The sequence below is a fragment of the Pezoporus flaviventris genome, unplaced genomic scaffold (genome assembly GCF_033815535.1).
Source record: "Pezoporus flaviventris isolate CSIRO_AGI_PZ_B2104156 unplaced genomic scaffold, CSIRO_AGI_Pfla_v1 ptg000013l, whole genome shotgun sequence".
Taxonomy (NCBI): Eukaryota; Metazoa; Chordata; class Aves; order Psittaciformes; family Psittacidae; genus Pezoporus; species Pezoporus flaviventris.
This window is the reverse complement of record NW_026892561.1, coordinates 3,790,889-3,810,000: the sequence shown is the minus strand read 5'-3', so window position 1 is coordinate 3,810,000 and position 19,112 is coordinate 3,790,889. Positions and strand designations below refer to the sequence as shown.

The 19,112-nt window shown below is 35.3% G+C and overlaps 1 protein-coding gene across 1 annotated transcript in view; it reads right to left on the bottom strand.

Moving 5' to 3' along the window:
* Window positions 1-19,112, bottom strand: part of FAF1 (Fas associated factor 1) — a 169,834-nt gene that overhangs the window by 81,622 nt on the left and 69,100 nt on the right. Inside the window, exon 8 of the mRNA XM_061451261.1 lies at window positions 3,831-3,917. Within this exon, the coding sequence (XP_061307245.1) occupies window positions 3,831-3,917 (87 nt within the window). The remainder of the gene's footprint in view (window positions 1-3,830; window positions 3,918-19,112) is intronic.

The window sequence follows — 19,112 nt, the reverse complement described above, 5'->3', positions numbered from 1 at the left end:
CAGCAGTGCTAATTAGATCATACATAAGTGTTTGAGAATTCTGACTATAAACTGGAAGTCTTTATTAAGCTCAGCTAAGGAACATAAACCTCAAGTGCTACAGCCATCACAGAACTGAAGGCGGTCACGTTCACAGGAGATGATGCAGAACCTCAACACATTAGTGGCTACACACATCATGTCTAAAATGGCTCTTCAGCAGCACAGCCAAATAGCTTGTCTGTATAGACCTACTTCTACCTAAATTAATATCCAATGCTTTTCCATACAATGAAGTATGGTTACTTGTCTTGAAATGAGGATATGTGGTCTTGACCAACTGTACAGTTTAGGGAAACAAAGTGCTGCCACAGTAGGTGGAAGGAGAGATGCTGAGTTCCTCTGCACAGGATCTGTGTGCGATGCACATCAACAACACAGGGCACTTATCTTCTGTCTTTGCCTTTCTCCTCTCTCCCCTCCTGAAACCACATCCTAAACCTTTTATATCTTTTCAATGCAGAAATATATTTCTTTTTGGCAAGCTTTCTGTCATTACTTACGAAGCAGGGATTTCTAATTCCTATGCTGAAATGACTAAGAACAATGAACCAATCAGGAAAAAAGTTGTAGCTTAAATGCTGAGAACAAAAGCAGCACAAAAGCAACCTCCCTCCTCCTCCTTTTCATATTGAGTGTTGCTGTTCTATGCTACGAAAAATCACCCAAAACATCAGGGACAAAAACTCATCCTATGGAAATAAACCAAAAACCAGTGACCTCATAGGGGAAAAAAGTTTTACTTCAAACAGAAATGTGTAAATCTAACACCCAAAAGGTTATCTGTACTTCTGTAAATTAAATCATAATGTTTCCATGCAAAAACTGTAACAAAACACCCCCTACGACTGATCTCAGATTTAGGGTTTGTTTTTTTTTAAGTGAACACATATTTGAAGATGGCTCATTCCACTTGGCAATAGCAGTAATTACAAGTTCAAGTTTAGAAGTTCAGTCAATATAGCAAAGAGAAATGGGATACATTTCAGAAATTTTAGTAAATTACTCTGGCTTAGTTCTCATTTTACAAGCTCAGCAATGTTAAGGTTGTTCCAAAATCCAAAATCAAAACTGAGAACAAACTTTGACTCTATTTAAATCAAATTATAATTATTTCTTTTCTGGGATAATTTTCAAGACTTCATTATATCAGTTGATGATATATACCCCAAAATAGATAAATTAAGCCTTTAACATAATCGAAGTTTTACTTACGTAAACTTGTTAAAAAAGAATGATTTAAAACTCATCCATTTACTTTGAACTTTAATGAGCAGAACAGATATAATCTGCGGTGTTAAAACTATTGAGGCACAATAAAAGCTAAAAATATGTCCTTGCAAATGGTGAAATTAATTTCCATAGAGTACACATGCCACGTTTCCCACAGTCAAACTGTCACAGCATGAAAACATTCTCCTGCGTGTGGAGGTTTTGATACCCATTTCCCCGGTGAAAGTGTGCAAAAGGAGCGGAAAGAGTTATCGACAATTCATACAGTATCCCATATTTCATTAGACAGTACACGCAGAGAACTATCTTGACTCTGAAGGGAGATGAGGCAACAATGTTTTAAATGACTATTGACTCCACTAAATTTCTTGATAATGTCAGAAGACTGTAGTCTGTCTGGTTCATAAGAGACTCAGGATGATACAGGAATCCAATTATGTGAAGTCTATTTAGTTGTCCTGTTTGCTAAGCCAAAGGTTAACGAGAACTGCACTGCAAAAACCTCCTGTGGTATTACAAAGTATTTCTTATGCTGCATAACATGTACATGAAAAAGTATTTTAATCAAGTCTTTCTTTAACTCTTTAATTGCAATGGAGCACTATACAATGCAGCAAATTAAAAACTCAGGATGGAAGAAGTGATTTTAAAAATCTGCCACTCAACTAAAGACATCGTGACTAATTATTAAAGCAATTATTACTAAATATTTCTTATTTGCAAGGGAAAAGATGTTCGGGTCACAGAACCATAGATAGTCACTGCTAACATTAAATCTTTATAAATAGTAAGCTATGGCCTCTAATTTTAGAGAGAAATTAATTATGTTTTTGTTGCTAACACATTCAAATCTGTTTACACAGCTGACAAGTCTGAGCTCCACCAGACTCGAGCAGTGAGCTTTGGAGCAGATGACTCAACATTCACCAATTTCATTAAAGATGAATAGGGGAAAATTCACCTGCAACAATGTCACTTGTAAAAACAGACTTAAAACAGATTTATGAGTTTTACATATGTGAGGTATCCTATTCAAAAGAAAGGGAGGGGGGAATAAGGGAAAACCTAACAGCTGTGGGAAAACAGATTAGAAGTGTTGAGTTTCCAATTCTTTTTTGAGCTAATGTAAACTAATAAAACATTAAAATGGATCCACATTCCAAAGACTGTAATTACCGCATGACACCATGCTGTTAGTTCAGATCCTGCATATCAACTTAGATATGCTCCTGAATACAAGGACATAGATTTACCCACCTCTCCCAAACTTAACTACTGTTTCTGCAAACACTACCACAGACATACCTCACAAGTATACTAGAAATTCAGAGAGTCTTTGGCTTTTTTGTTTTATTTTGTTTGTTCGGGTTGTTGGGGTGCTTTGGTTGGCGTAAATACTTTCCCCAGAGCAATACAAGATAGTAATTCTGCCTTTACAAGTAAAGAATAGAAATGCACAGGGAAGTAAGGCGTTAAAGATAACGGCAATATGCAGAGAAAGCAAAGCCAGTTCTGCTTTCACTTTGTAGAATACTCAGGTTCAACTCCTAGTTTAAATGAATGTTATAAAAGTAGAAATGCTTTATTTTTCTGCACTTTTCTCAGGTCAGAAAATAAACATACAACATAACTACATCATTACTTCAGCCTTTTAGGGGTTACTTTGTTTTGTACTTTGTTTTGTTTTTCTGTTTTATTAAAGTTGGACCTCACTGGCTGATATTGGAAACATACTACTTGGAAGAAAATTATCTGAGCAAAACTGAAAGATGTGCTGTAAAACACACTGTAGGGACAACCATGCAAGGAAGCAACTCTAATGGATTTCTGCAGTTAAATTCCACAATTTCATGAATTTGTAAACAATTCACAGTTAGTTGGTTCCGGCAACAAGGGCTCATACTGATCTCAGCTAATATTTCCTTCCATTTCTAAGCAGCGGCAACACTAAAACCTGCAACATGGTCGAGAATTGAATACATATTGTACTGTATTCATATTATTTACCATTTCAAAATATAATCTTGCAAATATCCATAAATTCTAACTACTCCAGCAAGAACCAAAGTAGATACTTGAAAAGCAAGTGAAGCTCTCCACCAATTTTAACAGGAACACCTCCTGCTTAAAGCGAGATACAGGTTTAAGCAGTTTACCAGTGAACTGAGCAAAATACCTAACACGCACTCCAATGGCTTTTTTTCCTGAAGTTCAGTCACTGCAATAGACTTCAGTTTCCAAAGTGTTGTGCAGCCTTGCTTCAGTCTAGGAACATATCACAGAATGGTTTGGTTTGGAAAGGACCTTAAAGCTCATCCAGTTCCAATCCCCTGCCATGAGCAGGGGCATCTTCCACTAGACCAGGTTGCTGCAATCCAGTCCAACCTAACCTTGAACACTGCCACAGATGGGACAGCCACGGCTTCTCTGGGTAACCTCCCTGACTCACCACCCTTGCAGTAAACATTTCTTCTTGTCAAAAGCATGCAGTGAATTAGATGCACATGAATAATTTCCATGTGCTTCAGTAATCCAATACTTTAACCAAAGCTACTTACCGAGTCATCTGTGGCAGAAGGTGGCCACCCTTCCCATAACTGGTGACGGACAGGGATGCTAGTTAGGTCGTAGACATTCCGCTTTACCTGGTGAAAGAATTAAAAGCTTAAAAAAATCAGAGCTTGTCCTAACAAAAGCAATACAGGCAAACTGCATTATTTTCATCGTAATCCCATTATTTTTGTGTGCATTGTTTTCTAATTATTGTAAAATAGGTTCCTCCCAACGCTCACAAGTTCTCACACAGTACTGCCAAAAGCAATTAAACTACGTTAAAGGAAAACAAAAATTAAATCTATAAAATATTTATAACGATTCATTATTACTTCAGTATCATAAATATGTAAAAGAACTCATAATACAAATTTTCACTGTAAAAAGTATTGCAAAGTAATGAAACAGAAGGAAAGCAGAAGGTAGTAAAAATCTTTACAGGTTTCGCTAGTTTATGTTACAGCTAATGCAATGAGAAATGCACCTATTTTCTTTAAAAGTTCCTTAAACGAGACTCAAAAATAAAGGTGAGTCTGATAAACATGAAAACAAGTTAAGAAGCACATTTCCAATGAAGACAGCATGTTTCAAATGTTTATTAACCAAACGCAAACAAACTAATGTTTACATCAACCCCTTTCTTGTGCTATTAAGATAAAAGTTGATACTACTAATCATTTTAACATGATGGTTGTCAGGAGGAAGGGAGGGGGAAAAGAAGAAAGAACTGGGAATTCGGAATACAGGAATAATGATGCAAAACACAAGAGTTACATAACTCTTTCCACAAAAAAACATTAACAGGGATAAAAAAGCTGGCATATTTTATCAGAGGTTTTGTGATAAGCAATTATTTACATTACAAAAAGATGTATTTTTGTACTTGGGCTAGAGACTGATACCTCAAATTCTGAATAATGTCTTATACCCGAATGTCAAGACCACACAAGCAACCAGCTCATGTAAATATTGCCCAGCTGGACCAGAACTGTAAACAACAAACCACTGAAAGAGAGCAATGTTGGCTTTTGGTTTGTCTTTCAGAAAGCTACACAAGAATACAAGGTCTTCCCATACCTTTACAGGTCTACGTCCAAGTACAGACCTCAACAACCTACACTACATCCAGAAAAGCATTCTCAAACTGATTCAAGTGAGATTTGATACACCTTACTAATATTTTACATGGCCATTGGCTAGACAGAATATCTGAGGAAGTCAAAGTTATGCATCCCACTCCCAGCTCTATGAGTGCTGTAACAGTCTAATGCCAAGAGATACAAGAACCAAGTCTTTGACACATTAACCAAAAGTTGTTAAGGCAGATGGATAAGACTAACTTAAAGAAAATGCCACATCTACACAAAGTACAGTGCTCTTACTGTATTTCCAATTCTCAGATCATCCATTCAATTATTGTTGCTCATTCTCACTACTTATAGTAGTAGTATTTCACACTATTAAAGTGCCCCTTGGTAAAAACTGTGAAGAATTGTCTCACATTTCTGGATAGTTTTATATATATATGCTAGGTGGATAATAATTTCAATACTACCAGTTTAAAGCTTTACAAATATAAATACTCTGCACAGATGAGTGGAAAACAATTGCTTCAATTTATTACCCAAGAGCAAAATACATTACTTCTAACTCTTGAGTCTACATCTCAGTAAGGATTAAAGTCTGACCATGTGGGTTCCTTATCCAGACATTTCAGTATCATGACATATATTTGGGTTGTTTTTTTAGCTCAGCTGTACACTCATTGTATATGTTAAGAGTCATTAAGATATGTCTCCTTTCATTTATTTTTTTAAACTGGTAAATCATATATACATCAAATAGCCTCTACGTTAATACTGCTTTTGTTCATGAGTTTTTGCAGGAAGACTGACCTGGTAACTAAGATTCAACTGAAAAATTACAACCATATTTTAATTTAACAAATAAAACAACAAACGTATTTTAGACATAGGATACTGAAATACTTATTAGCAATTAAAATGGACTTCATATTAGTGCTTCCTCATATGTATGTTTCATGCTTTAAAAAATACACATATCACTTATCAAAAACATATTTTAATTAATTTCAAATACACATGTATAGTAAATCCTTAGATATTTGCTCATATGTACACACACCTATGAAAAGTGGAATAATGGAAGATTGTACTCTATAGCACTGATATATGCACTGCTTCTTAACAAGAAGGTAGCCTGCTGTGCGGTATTTGTTTCACAGCAGTGTCAAGGTAAAGAGATGTCATTACTCTGAACTGACCCCAAAACAGCCCATCAAAATGTAACGCTATTGATCTGTGATCACAAAAATACTGTTGTAACTATTTTAGTTTTCTCTCATTAAAAACCAGGATTAACTGTCCCTGTGAGATAACTGCTCTCCAGTCACACCCCAAAAAGGCTTATTATTTTCACAGTATAAAACTCTCAGATGAGCTACATTCAAATAACCAGTGCAACTTCAGTAATGAAACGTGGGATCAACAGAACTACATAATATTGTTTTCAAAAAGCCCTCAGAAGTAAAAATAAATAACTCAGAAGTCACATTCCTCAAATTCCCTTTTAAGCCCCAAGTACAACAGAAAGGCATTATGAAAAAAACAGTATTTCCCTTCTTTCATTAACTCATCTGTAACTGCACTGAATTCAATAACATTCCTCTGCTATTCTAAGCTTGAAAGGCATGCTCGGGGTAAAGTGTTATGTTGGTATAAAGCACAATGCCAGACTGATGTGCTGGACAAAAGTGATCAAAGTTGAAGTAATTTTAGCCAACGCACAAGTATTCTGCTGCATTGTTCTACCAGAATGACATCTGTTGAGCAACTCGTCGCAGAATAAACTAGTTGTTACAGGCAGGCCTGGTTGGGTAGGGGACCGTGTAAGACTTATTAGGGTAATGTTTGATTAAACAAACTGCTGGAGTTAAGATCACAACTGGATTTGGAATTCATGCCAAAGTAGTCCTCTTTCAAACAACAAGCCACAATCAATTACTTAAGATAAAATAAGCTTGCTTTTAAATAATGATTTAATTTTAGGTTCTTTTGATAATTAGAATAGTATTACAAAAGCAGACTGCAAAATGTTTTAAAGACTGGGAATATTTGCCAGTTGAGCCCAGAAAACCCCTTTTCTTCATGAAGTGACTTAATTTCAGTTTAAAATTAAAAATTCGGTAAGGAGGAAAAAAACTGTATAAAACAGAATCATAAACTGCTTCTTCATTAGGCCAGTGAAACACAAACCCACACCCATACTCTTCATGCAGCTGAAAGTTAGTATAGTAAATGGATGAAGTCTGTGTTAAAGTTTTTATTTATAAATCCACATTATATTAATAGAAGGACTGAAATCTGTTAAAATCTGTATAAAGAGAACTCTAACTTCTAGTGCCATCCACTGAGCTACATTTATTGGCAAACTTCTTGGTCCCCCACCTTTGATCAGTCTGAAATACGCATTGGTGGTATTGTCTTTGTGCAGCCCACAATTTCTTTTCATAATGTTCAGATGCCATGGTGACTGGCACATTACTATGGCAGCCACCCTTGGGATTATAATCTCCAGAATATATGAGATCATTTAAAAACAAAAAGTAAAGGCACATCTATTTGGTTCCACAACTCAGCTGTGAACAGTATCAATGCCATCATTTAAACCAAATACCCCATATATTCCAGATGCAATTTTACTCGGAAAATTACGTATGATTCCTGCAGAATGCCCTGCCTTGCAGCTATAAATTGGTGCTCGAGAAGCACATGAAGTTTTACCTTAACTCCCTTCTACTATTTAGAAAGTAGAAGGGAGAACTCCTAGAAGGGAGTTAAAATATTAAACAACTCAATATTTTAAGAAAACCTATATGTCAAAGTAGCCAACACACCAACAAAAGTTCACAGATACAGGCAGAGTCGCATTTCCTTATCTTTCACTGGCTTTTTTTTAAGCCGATTAGTATGTTGCTCTAAAAGTAAGGTTAAACAGAGAAGATACATTTTGTTTGTAGATATGAAGTTAATCCAGCATTCAAAGCCCTTCCACATCCGTATTAGTCAAGAAAAAATGAAGTAAAATGCATCACAGGGTAAGAAATCTCTACCAGGTAAATGTGAGGATGACAACCTTACGGCGGTTTCACTTAGGAATAAGTAGTTATTTTCTGCCTCTGAATTAGAAAAACCTGAAATCTACTGTAAAAAACATTATCTAACACCTACCAAATTGTTAAAATATAAATTTATGCTGAATCATCAAAGAACTGTCATGCCTGAATCTGTACCTTTGAATCACAACAAATCACAACAAAGTTTAACAGTAGTTTCCCTCAGGCTGTTTTCTGCTTATACAGGTACAAAGTTAATTGAAATAATGTAGATAATGAACTTTTGTTAGTCTTATTATTAAATATAATTTATGCAAAGCTGTAAATTGGCTGAGATGCTAAAGACTGTTCCAGGCACATAGGCAGCATGAAAGACAGTGCAAAAATGAGTGCATGAAAGGCAGACAAAAGGAGCAATAAAGTCAGAGGACTGTGAGGAATGTGGAATGCGAGTTGGGGGATGCAGGGAAATGAGATCAGATGCAGACAGAGCAAGGTTGCATGGGGCACTGATGGTAAAGCGAGAATCTTGACTTTGACATTGTAACAGAGAAGCCAAGCAAAATATTCAGGGGATAGCAAAGATATGGATGGGGCAAATATAGAAAGAAATGTGAAGTAAGGAGAAGCATTTTGGTGGAGAAAGATGGAAAGAAAGGCAAACCCAGCTAAAGCAATAGTCTTCAAGCCTTAACATCTCTGCCAGGCAAAATTCCACTGACAGATAGCAAAGGGCACTGGGAATCTGGCAGTAATACATTGGAAGCAGAGACAGACTCTACCAAGTTTCTAAGCACAGGGAAGTGACAAAGTAATGTATTTGAAAAGATAATGTTATCAATAGTTATGAACAAAAAGATGTGTCAGATAAAAGGGCAATATCAGTTAGCTATGGATCAACAAGAACTATTAAAAAGACAGAGATTTAAAACTAGAAAGAATTTCTGATTTAGCATCTCTGCCACAACCTATTGCAATAGATTTGGTTCAAAGTAATAATAAAGACACAGGACAGAAATGGAAGAAGCTAGGAGAGAAAATTAAAATAAGTGATCCATATTTAAAATTTCCCCATAGCAGAGAGAAAGTATTTTGGATTTTATCAGGAAAATGCTACCAGCAGTCAATGAGAAACTGAATTTCTTAACTTCAAAAAACGGCATGTGCAGTAATTTCTAGCCAGCAACTCACAAGTAGGATATATTCATATATAGCAAGTAACATACTTTATGAACCACAACCAGCATTAGCACCCAAACCAGAACTTTCAGGTCCCTTTATGCAAGATTCCTTTGATGGGAATGGTATATGTCTGCTCCATGAAAAATTTTGATTGCCTCTCTGTATTTCCAAAACACAGTAAACTAGAGTAAAACATAAAGAACAAAGGTTATTTAAATGAGCAAATTTTAATTTTAGTGTAGGCTTTACTTTATAAACAATAATGCAATTCTAAAGACATCAAATGATAACCAGCCTCTCTTTCTAGCAGCTGACTGAAGTTTGAATTATGGAATACTTTCAATTAGTGAATTGAGATGCCACAATAATGGCATCTGCTTCTCAAGAATTCATACCAAATTCTCCAAGGAAGACTCACTATGCTACAGTAACTACTTACATTTGCACATATATTCAATTCACTCTATTGTAATCTAATGCAAAAAATACACTTCCAACCTAAGTATTTAAAATCTATACTGAATGCAAAAGAACTCCTCTCCTGTCCAAGCTTGCCAACCAGAAGTCAGTTGTGATTCAGCACTTTTACGAAATACACAAGAACCCAAATGTATGTTTTACTGTAGTACATTCGCCAATTATTTTTTTATTTCACAGCTCTTCCTTCCGATCACTGTTTTTGCTTTTTAATAGCCCTGAGAAGATTCTGGTCTGAATCATTTATTCATCCATTTATTTATCTGGTCTCATTTATGAAGTTTTCCCTTTTAGAAGGCTAAAGCTTTGAAATGTTTTTAATACAGATGTTTAAATAAATGCTTAATACAGAATAAAAATGCATTAAATTCTAACATAATTGGTTTTAATTCAATGTCTGAAACACATCCCTTGCTTATTCTCTCACAAGTTAAACCAAAACAAATAAGAGCACCAAAACTTGTATAACTTCTTAAAGTAGTATTCTTTTCCCTCTAATTATAAGTTTCATTTTTAAAATTAAAAATAATACACAATTTCACACCTTCCTAAAGGAACCTGAATGTCCACTGTACGCCAGCCACATACAAAGCAGAATTCATCGGCAAGTTATAACACAAAAAAATATCAGTAGAAAACTGTCCGCTTTGTTTTCGTGTACCACTTTCTTGCAAGGAAACACAACTTATGGACAGAAAAGCCACTAATCATCCAACTTCCACTTTACAGTGTATGGAACAGTGTTTGAACCAAAATAAAGCCAGTTTAAGCTGCTATTAAAAATGGGTTATATTGTACTGTAGTACTCAGTAAACACTGTGCCAGTATCTTCATTAGAAAGCTTGTTCAACTCATCACTCAAGGATTCAAATTAACTTAGCTTTTGAAAATGATGTCTGATTTTTGTGACATTTTGCTGGTAAGAGTTCAAAGACAATTAAGTCACATTAAACACCAAGCAAAACCCAGCAAATACATTTTTTGATGCTTCCAACTCTTTAATTTCAGTACCTAGAAAAGAGATTGAAGTACATGGTTTTGCCTCTCACTGTTGGCAAGGTAGAGTTAGATCTTCATATACCTAGGGATTAAAATGAATACTTTAACATAATCCACATTATTTCCAATTTGTGATGAGGCAAGAAGAAACAGGTACCTACTAAGAAAGTTTAAGTGGCTGAATAAATAAATGCAAAGTTAATGTATTATTTTGTTATTATGCATTTTTAAACGGGGGAGGGAGGAAAATTTTCAGGAGAAAGAATCCATAAACAGACAAAACTTAAACAGAGAGATGATTCACCATCATAATCTTAGTAAAAACCATCTCATTTAGGAAAATAAGATCCTAGGTATAAGGGCAGACTCACCAGTACCACTTACAGAAAGACATATAGATTCTTTATTCCCCAACTAAGCAATTACAGCCTCATTCCCCCCCCCAAATTTATATCGTAGTGAGTCATCAAACAAAATCCAAACCAAAAATATTAATTCCATTTTACTGATGTAAATTCTGAAGGACTACAGATAGTCCTAGTTATTTATGGGAAATACTACTGGCAAACTTTAAATGTCCAGAATTCAAACAACAAACTGCGGGGGGGTTCTTTCCTAAGCTGGCTGGCTATGTTCTGTCTACTTCTACCGCTGAGAGAAAGACACCTTTAGAGACTCTACCTACTCACTTTATAGCCTCATTGAGCAACTATATTTCTAAGCTGTAACACTTCTCCAAATAATATAGATTTTTTTCTTAACTGGAGGTTGTTACCAAGCCTATCTAGTTTATTAATCACTAGATGATTTAAAAATTGATGAAATGTAATGACATCTACAACTCATTACGTTTTGTAAAGAGCATTTGGCAGCTTCCCTTCAGCAACAGAAATAACTCTGTGAATAAACTACATTCAGAAATTTCACAATTATTAATATTTCATTATTCGCTATTTCATTCACTGGACCTCATATTTTTAACTACTTTTAAACCAACCTTTCTTGGATGTCATTTGGCCTTTTTTAATAGGTCTGTGCCAAGTCAGTATCTTACTACAACCCACAATAAAAAATGATTCACTGGGTTATACTAGTATATTTTTGTGCATTTTTTTTTGAAACAGAAAATAAAAGCAAAGCTTCAACTAAACTTTACTGAATCTTTTTACATGTGAACTTCTGATTGCCTCATGTCATATATCTATACCCACAAAATAATCTAAGACCGCTGTTCCAAGTATATGAGGTGTTCCCTCAAAGATTTAGCAAGACTTCTTCCTGACTTCAGCTCCCTGCCCAGACAAGGTTTGAGGTTTGATAATTAATCTGAGCTCTCTTCAAGTTAACACATACTACTTTTTGCCACTGCTTTGGAGGTGGCCTTTACCTGGGCTGCAGCAAGTGGTCAACATTAAGTATATTCACTACATTATATTATTCACTATATTCAAATTCTATCTAGAACGGTTTCATTATCTTTGAAATGTTCTTTTACTTTTGAGTGCCTCGGTTTTCTGCCACCACACATGCACACTGTGGAATAAAGAAACCTCCTTGCAGATCTCCAGCCTTAAATACTCTAAATTAACTACCTTCTAGAGGAGTGTTACTGCTAAATACAAGTTCCAGTCTTCTGAACTTGATGCAGAAGTTACCGGTTGCTGCTATATGGCCTGCACTGTGCACAGGTTCAGCCTACATAATTATTATTATTCATTGCTTGTAGTGCCTAGGAGACCTAATTGTGATAATCCCCTCTGAACTTAAAACCACATGACCCTTTGAATTTTTTAATAGAAGGTTAAAAGAAGAAACAAATTCCTATAGAGGAAGAAGGGAAAACACATTCTTAAGAAATTGAAGCAAGAGACACGAGTATTAAAAAAAAAAATAAAGGAAAAAAAAAGGGTGGAGAGAAGAAAAAAAAAAAATCATTTTAGCAGCACACAAGCAGGAGGTTGAAATAGGGTATAGAAGAATGAGAGTGTGAGCTAGCTGTGACATTAGAGATTGAAAGGAAGATGCGATTAGGGTTAAAAGAGATCAAACAACAAAGACTTACTGCCAAAACAATTTTACGAATTTACTTGAGAATGCCTTAAAAGACTCCTACTAACAAAATAAAACTGATGATACTACTTGAAGTTTTTTGTTTGTTCGTTCTACATATAGTGCACTGACACAGAAAAGATACATTTTGAAGTCCTGGTTTGTTTTTCCACTCAGTAGGAATGGTCATTTAGAACAATATACTTATTACTAACCTAAATGAAAAAAATCAGAGCTCTGTGGAAACTTTTAACTGACCTTTATGCACATTAGGAAAGACAACAGGCAACTGCTACTGAGACATATGTCACCAGATCACTATCAAGATGCAACTATCCTTTTGACAACACACTCAATTGCAACATAAAGGGTAAATACAGTTTCTAACATTGTTCCCCCAAGGAAGGGTATATATTTCCTGTAAAAATCAAGAAAATTACCAAACCAGATTGTTAATGTTACTATCCCAATTCCAGCTGCTTTTAGGTCCTAAAATGTTGATATATTGCCAAACATCAGGTATTTTATTTCCACTGAAAATTAACATTTTAAGACCTCTTTAAAAATAATGGGACAAACTTTGGAGGCCAATACTCATGCAGGATCCTGCATCTGGCAGAAAAAATAAGACTTCAGTTTTGCTACAGAAACATTATTTTAGTTAACAACCTTCTGGAAGATTTCAGAGTGCTTCACAAAGCAGGGTAGGAAAATCATGCGCAAACCAGAGGGTTATTTTGGACTCTGCTGCAGCAGCGTATGAAGCTGTAACAAAGCTGAAGCTAGATAGATGTAACAAGGAATATGCAAGCTGAATAAGGGTACCTCTGGGAAGAAGCCATGAAAGACTGATAAGAAAACACTGCATATTAGAAAAGCGTAACTGTTAAGATCAGTTGTCTGATCTTTGGAGCTAAAAAAAAAAACATATGAAAACCACTAGCTGAAACAGCTGGTCTATGAAATGCAACAGAAGACTGCACCAGGGTAACAGTTTGTATCTGGGCTAACCAGATGAGAGAGATCATCAGGAGTCAAGGAACAATTTCATATGGATTGATACTTGGCAGACTTAATAGGTAATCCTAATACATTAATCTCAGTGATCAAATCAATAACTTGGAGAAAAATACACATTGACTTTTACTGATCATGAAGTTAAGGAATGACCGAGATTAGTGACTTTGAGCCAAGCTATTTGAAATCGGTATGAAAACACAACTACTAAATACACTCTGTGCTTCCCAACATCTCAGACTTTTCAGAAGTTACTGTCAATACTGGTAATATATGAACAATGGCTGGGAAGCAAGAAAAAAAATCTATATGAGAGTTACACAGGTTTGATCCTACTTTGTTCTTATCACATGCATATATTCAGATCACTGCACAAGCAAGAGTAATTTTACAGTTCCCATCTTTCAATCTCTTCTACTTCCTTTGTCAGGAATCAGTGCATGAGCTCCTCACCAAGGCTTCATACCAAGTCTGTATCATGCTTTCCTGGAGGTTGTATTGGCTGTTTTGTTTCCTTTTTAAAGAACTAGTTGTCTTAAGGAGTTATAGCATAGTGAATATTTTGGATCTAGTCAGGTTCCCAGTCATAAGGACCTTAAAGATTTACTTCTAATGAGAATTCAAACCCTAGAAATAAAGAGAGAGTTGATGTGACTCTTGCAGTAGAACGTAGATCTGTTACATTCTCATGGCTGTCATGATCTGAACAAAAGAAAAATTTAGACAAATTTATTTGAAGAAAACCACCCTCCTCTTCATTTGTAACAGCCTTAAGCATGACAAAAACATACACTGGTCTTTCATCACTTCCCTACTTGAGCATTTTCATGGGTTTCAGAAGTAATCAGTCGTATCAATGAATGATAAAATAAATGGTCATTTTAGGAACTAACAACGTGAATGGAAGTCAGATGTCCAATTCTTGCTGCATTTAAGAGCACCATTTGTATCCAATGGGAAAAAATAGAACCACACAAAAATTGAGAAAAAAAACCCAAACCATTAAAAAAAGAAGAACTAACTTTCCCTCTTCCAAATTTATTTCCACTTTGGTCCAAAGAGACGCTAACTCCCTCCCCAACTCAGATTATGATACCAAGGCATATTCTCCTTAACAAATTTCATTGACTAACAGTATCTTTCTCCACCCCTACCCAAACACATTCCAGAATAAAATCAGATTCAGTTTCAATCTTAAAAAAATGCACAAATCACACATATGCTTCAGGAACAACCCTTGGTTTAACCTATCAATTCTGGATAGAACATCACAAAATCAGTATTTTGTCATTGTTCATTAGCGACAAGTAAAAAACCAAAGTACTCTCTTCTGAGAGAGCAATGCTACTAGTGACAACACAATCTATTCACTTTTTTGTAAATGGTCAATAATTAGGAAACGTTTCCAAATTTAGATATTTTATGACTAAGTAGTTCAATCCATGAATTTGGTGAAGCAGAGTATCTCAGTTGTGTAGAACTTTCATAGAGAGAAATCCTCCAATACCTCTAACCTCAATGTTTCACTTTAGCCACCACTTTTACACTTAAAGCTCACAGTAAGCCCGCTGCTTAGTGAAGAGAGATGGGTAGGCTCTCTCTGCAACACTTTTCATTCCCTGTGTCAGCCAACAAGATGTATCTAAAAAGGAAGATGAGCCACAAATCTGAAAGGTCTTATGTATTACATGTGTTAACCAGAAACCCACCAGTAACTGTTGACCTGGTTCGTTCCCCTAGCTTCTTGGTGTCAGGTAGTTGGCAGACTCTTCCATGGGAGAACTCAGCATGGACTCAACATTGAAGTAAAACATGATGTCTTTCTCAGCCACTGTATAAACTTACTACATTATTTTATGTAGTTGAGTTTGATTAGATAGTCTATTAATGACATTCTGAATTCAAGTTGAAATAAATTATGAAACAAGGTTTACTGAGCTGTTAGTCAACTTGCTACTAACAAAAGCATTTCTTGGTACTTCCTTCATTTCATTTTCATGTCAACCAAATTACCACTTCTTTGGGGTTTTTTCTTTACATCAACAATATTCAGAAAGAATCTGAAATTCACTTCTGCTTTAACCAAGGAATGGCTGTTGGATTCACACTGAAAAAGAAAACTATGCAGACAATCTGCACAGCATCAACATCCACACATCAATTACAAATACAGTTACTAATATTGCTACATTTAAGGAATATGTATATAAGGTGCCTGATTACAGTATTAACAAACAGCTCTCCTATATACATTTTTTTTTTAAGTGAATTCAGTTTATTTAACAATTCACTAACAAAGCTATTCCTTAGCTCATCCCTGCCATAACCTGCTCTATTCAGAAACATATGGGAAAAGACATTAAATAACCAGTGAAAACCATGGACTTCTGGTATTAGTGCTACACATTGCATACCCCTATTCATTATTCCACCTCCCTTGTTTAATCTATCATTAAGACTCAGTGACCCTACACTAAATTTAAAGCAGATCCTTCCTTCCTCCCATGCCTAAATTCACATACTTTTCTAGTTGGGGATGCCCTCGAGTATTAGCCACTCTACAGGGTTTCTCTAATCTCAGCTCTGAACTATGTTGTGCTATAGAAGCAAGAAATTGCTGGTTTACATCTTTAACTATGGAATCTTCCACCAAAAAAACTCCCTCATTTACTTAATAAGATAGAGAAAAATCCTTCTTTTAGAACATATTTAACATGTACAAAAATTATGTATTTCTCTCTATATGATATAGAGTGAAAGTTACAAAGATTATTTTAAAGCACTGCTTCCCTGCACTTGAGTTCAAAACACAATTTCATTGGAAACAGTTTTAAAGCTTTCAGAAATTTATCATCACATCTTCTACGAGCTAGATCTTTATTTGCATTCAAGGTCAATATGAAATAGGTTTCTAATAAATAAAAAAAAAAAAAAAAAAATCAAGAAAACAAGAAGATGACAAGTCAGGTATTAGATTTGCTTCTGTTTTTTAAACATAGGAACTAAAAATACATAAAACATACAAAGACCTCTATCTTTTTCATTTCCTTTTGTTGACACAGTTTGCACTTTAACAGTAGTGGCAGTACAGGTGAAAATATATTTAGAGTTTGCTGAATGAGGGACAAGAATAATTATCATTAACATCTGTATGTATTTGTCAACTATACCCCTGTCTTCCTCTTCCATGATAAGGTGAAAATTGATCTTCATCAGGATTTTCAAAAGTTTCACTCACAGTAAGACTGTGAGTGAAAAAGAGATGAAATTCTGTTCACAAAATTAATCAGGCTAAGGTGCAACCCAAATATAATTTTTATCTTTACCAAAGGCAGCCATGCAATTTTTTTTTGTTTCATGCATAACACTATTTGTAGCATATTTAAATATTTTTAAGCATACTTCCTCAAAAAATGGTCTTTTTATTCCCTGTGCCATCCAACAAGTTGTATCTAAAAAGGAAGATGAGCCACAAAAAGATGAGCTGCAACCTGACTAAGAACCCCAATTTCCAACATCCCTGGTTTTTAGTTCTTTAAGTCTTTCCCCAAACAAGTCAGCACTTGAACTAATAGTAGGTGTACATTAGTTGTATGTATTTGTAGGGTGTAAAAAGATGATGGGGAAAGCAAACTAGTAAGTTTTAAGTTGTCAAAAAACACATTATTCGATGTGCAGGACATAAAGGGATATTTCCAACTCTTGCTCTCTATTAGAAGTTATCAAATGACAGAAAATATTATGAACAGTTAAAATCAACACAATAAGCTGAGAGCAACAATGGAAAACCTGATGTCTTGAGCTCTACGCAAGTACCGACACAGGAAGATGAACAGAAAACACTACTAGAGAATGAGAAAAAACAGTAACTGTGAACTCTATAAAACTGGTACATGAAACAATTTGGGGATAAAAATTATCTGGAAGCCTCTCCAATGAGTAAGTTTTATTTACAAGCATCAAACCTTTTATGGCGAAAAAAAGTCCTGGTTTGCTGAACCTAACCTTTTTATCAAAGGCATACTGGTGCACCCCCCTGACAAAAGCTGTTTCACATGCTTGAACTGCATTTACAACAGAAAAACTGACTGAAAAACAAGTCTCAGAAGCTGTCTAAACAAGAGCATTCTTCATAGGGTGAAACCTCGTAAGAAAAGTTTTCAACCTTAATTTTTTCAAGACAGGGGATGAGTCTGTTCATTCATACCCCCTGATGATTTCCAGGTTATTCAAATGAAACTGCTATTAGGAAACATGTTTTGATTAGGAAGATTACCTGCAAACCTCTCGGGACCTGTGTGAGACACCAAAATTTACATACTGTCCTGGGTTCAGAAGTAGCAGTCATTTTTCTCCTTCTTAGTAGCTGGTGTAGTGTTGTGCTTTTGACTCTCAGCCTGAACTGATAACATGGGCATGCCCTACCTCATTCCCAGGCAGTCTCCCATCCAAGTACTATTTGGACAAGTAAAACAACTAAGTCTCTAGTTCTGCAACTTCAGATGCTCTTCCTGAACTGGATGGGCTTCCAAAATTGGACCAGCTAAATTAAAAATATAAAGAGTCCACAACACCAAAATCACAATTTTCTTTTGGAACTTTTGGTTTTTAAAGAGAACTACATGACCTTGTTCTTCTAAGAGGAGTGAACAACTGAGTCCCTCTTGATGCAACAAGAATTTATTCACTGTATCTTCAGTGGTGGCCACCTTAGAGAACTGTCTAGCTGGAGTAACCCAGAAACCACATGCTGCTCTAAAACACAAAGCTGTTTCATGAAGGCAGCAGTCAATATTTCTTGAATATATAACTAAGAGCAATTTCATTAATGTTTGACCAAAACACTACAGGGAGTTACCTCTACTGTAGATTCCTTTCATATGCTGAAGAACAACGGAAAATTCAATGAGCACTTCAGAAAAAGAGCTAACATGAAGCTGTTCTGACCATTTTCACTATTCTACTGTGCAAACTTGTCATTTTACTGAAACAGAAAGATTTGAAGAAAGGTTAACTCAATTAAACATACATATTATTTCCTTTGTGTTTTTCAGTCTTAGCTCGAAATGCAGCTCTGTAACTATTAAACAGGCAGTGAACACTACTCCATTTAATGAAAAAATTATTTAAGTTGCAGGTTATTAAAACCTCAGCTACTCATTTCCCCCAAAATACATCCAGTGCTGCACAGAATTAACAAAGTCCCTACCAGAACTACTTTTTCTCTAAAATAAAACTCGAAACTATGTATTACAAAACAATACTCACAGATAACAAATCTTAAGATCAGAAAAGATCTATTCAGCTCAAATTAACACATTTCTACAAATCAAAGCAAAATTTATCCTCACTTTCATTCCTGTTACAGAATTATCACCTCAATAGCCAATAAAAAGAAAGATCTAATGAGGTATTTCAGTATCTCCCA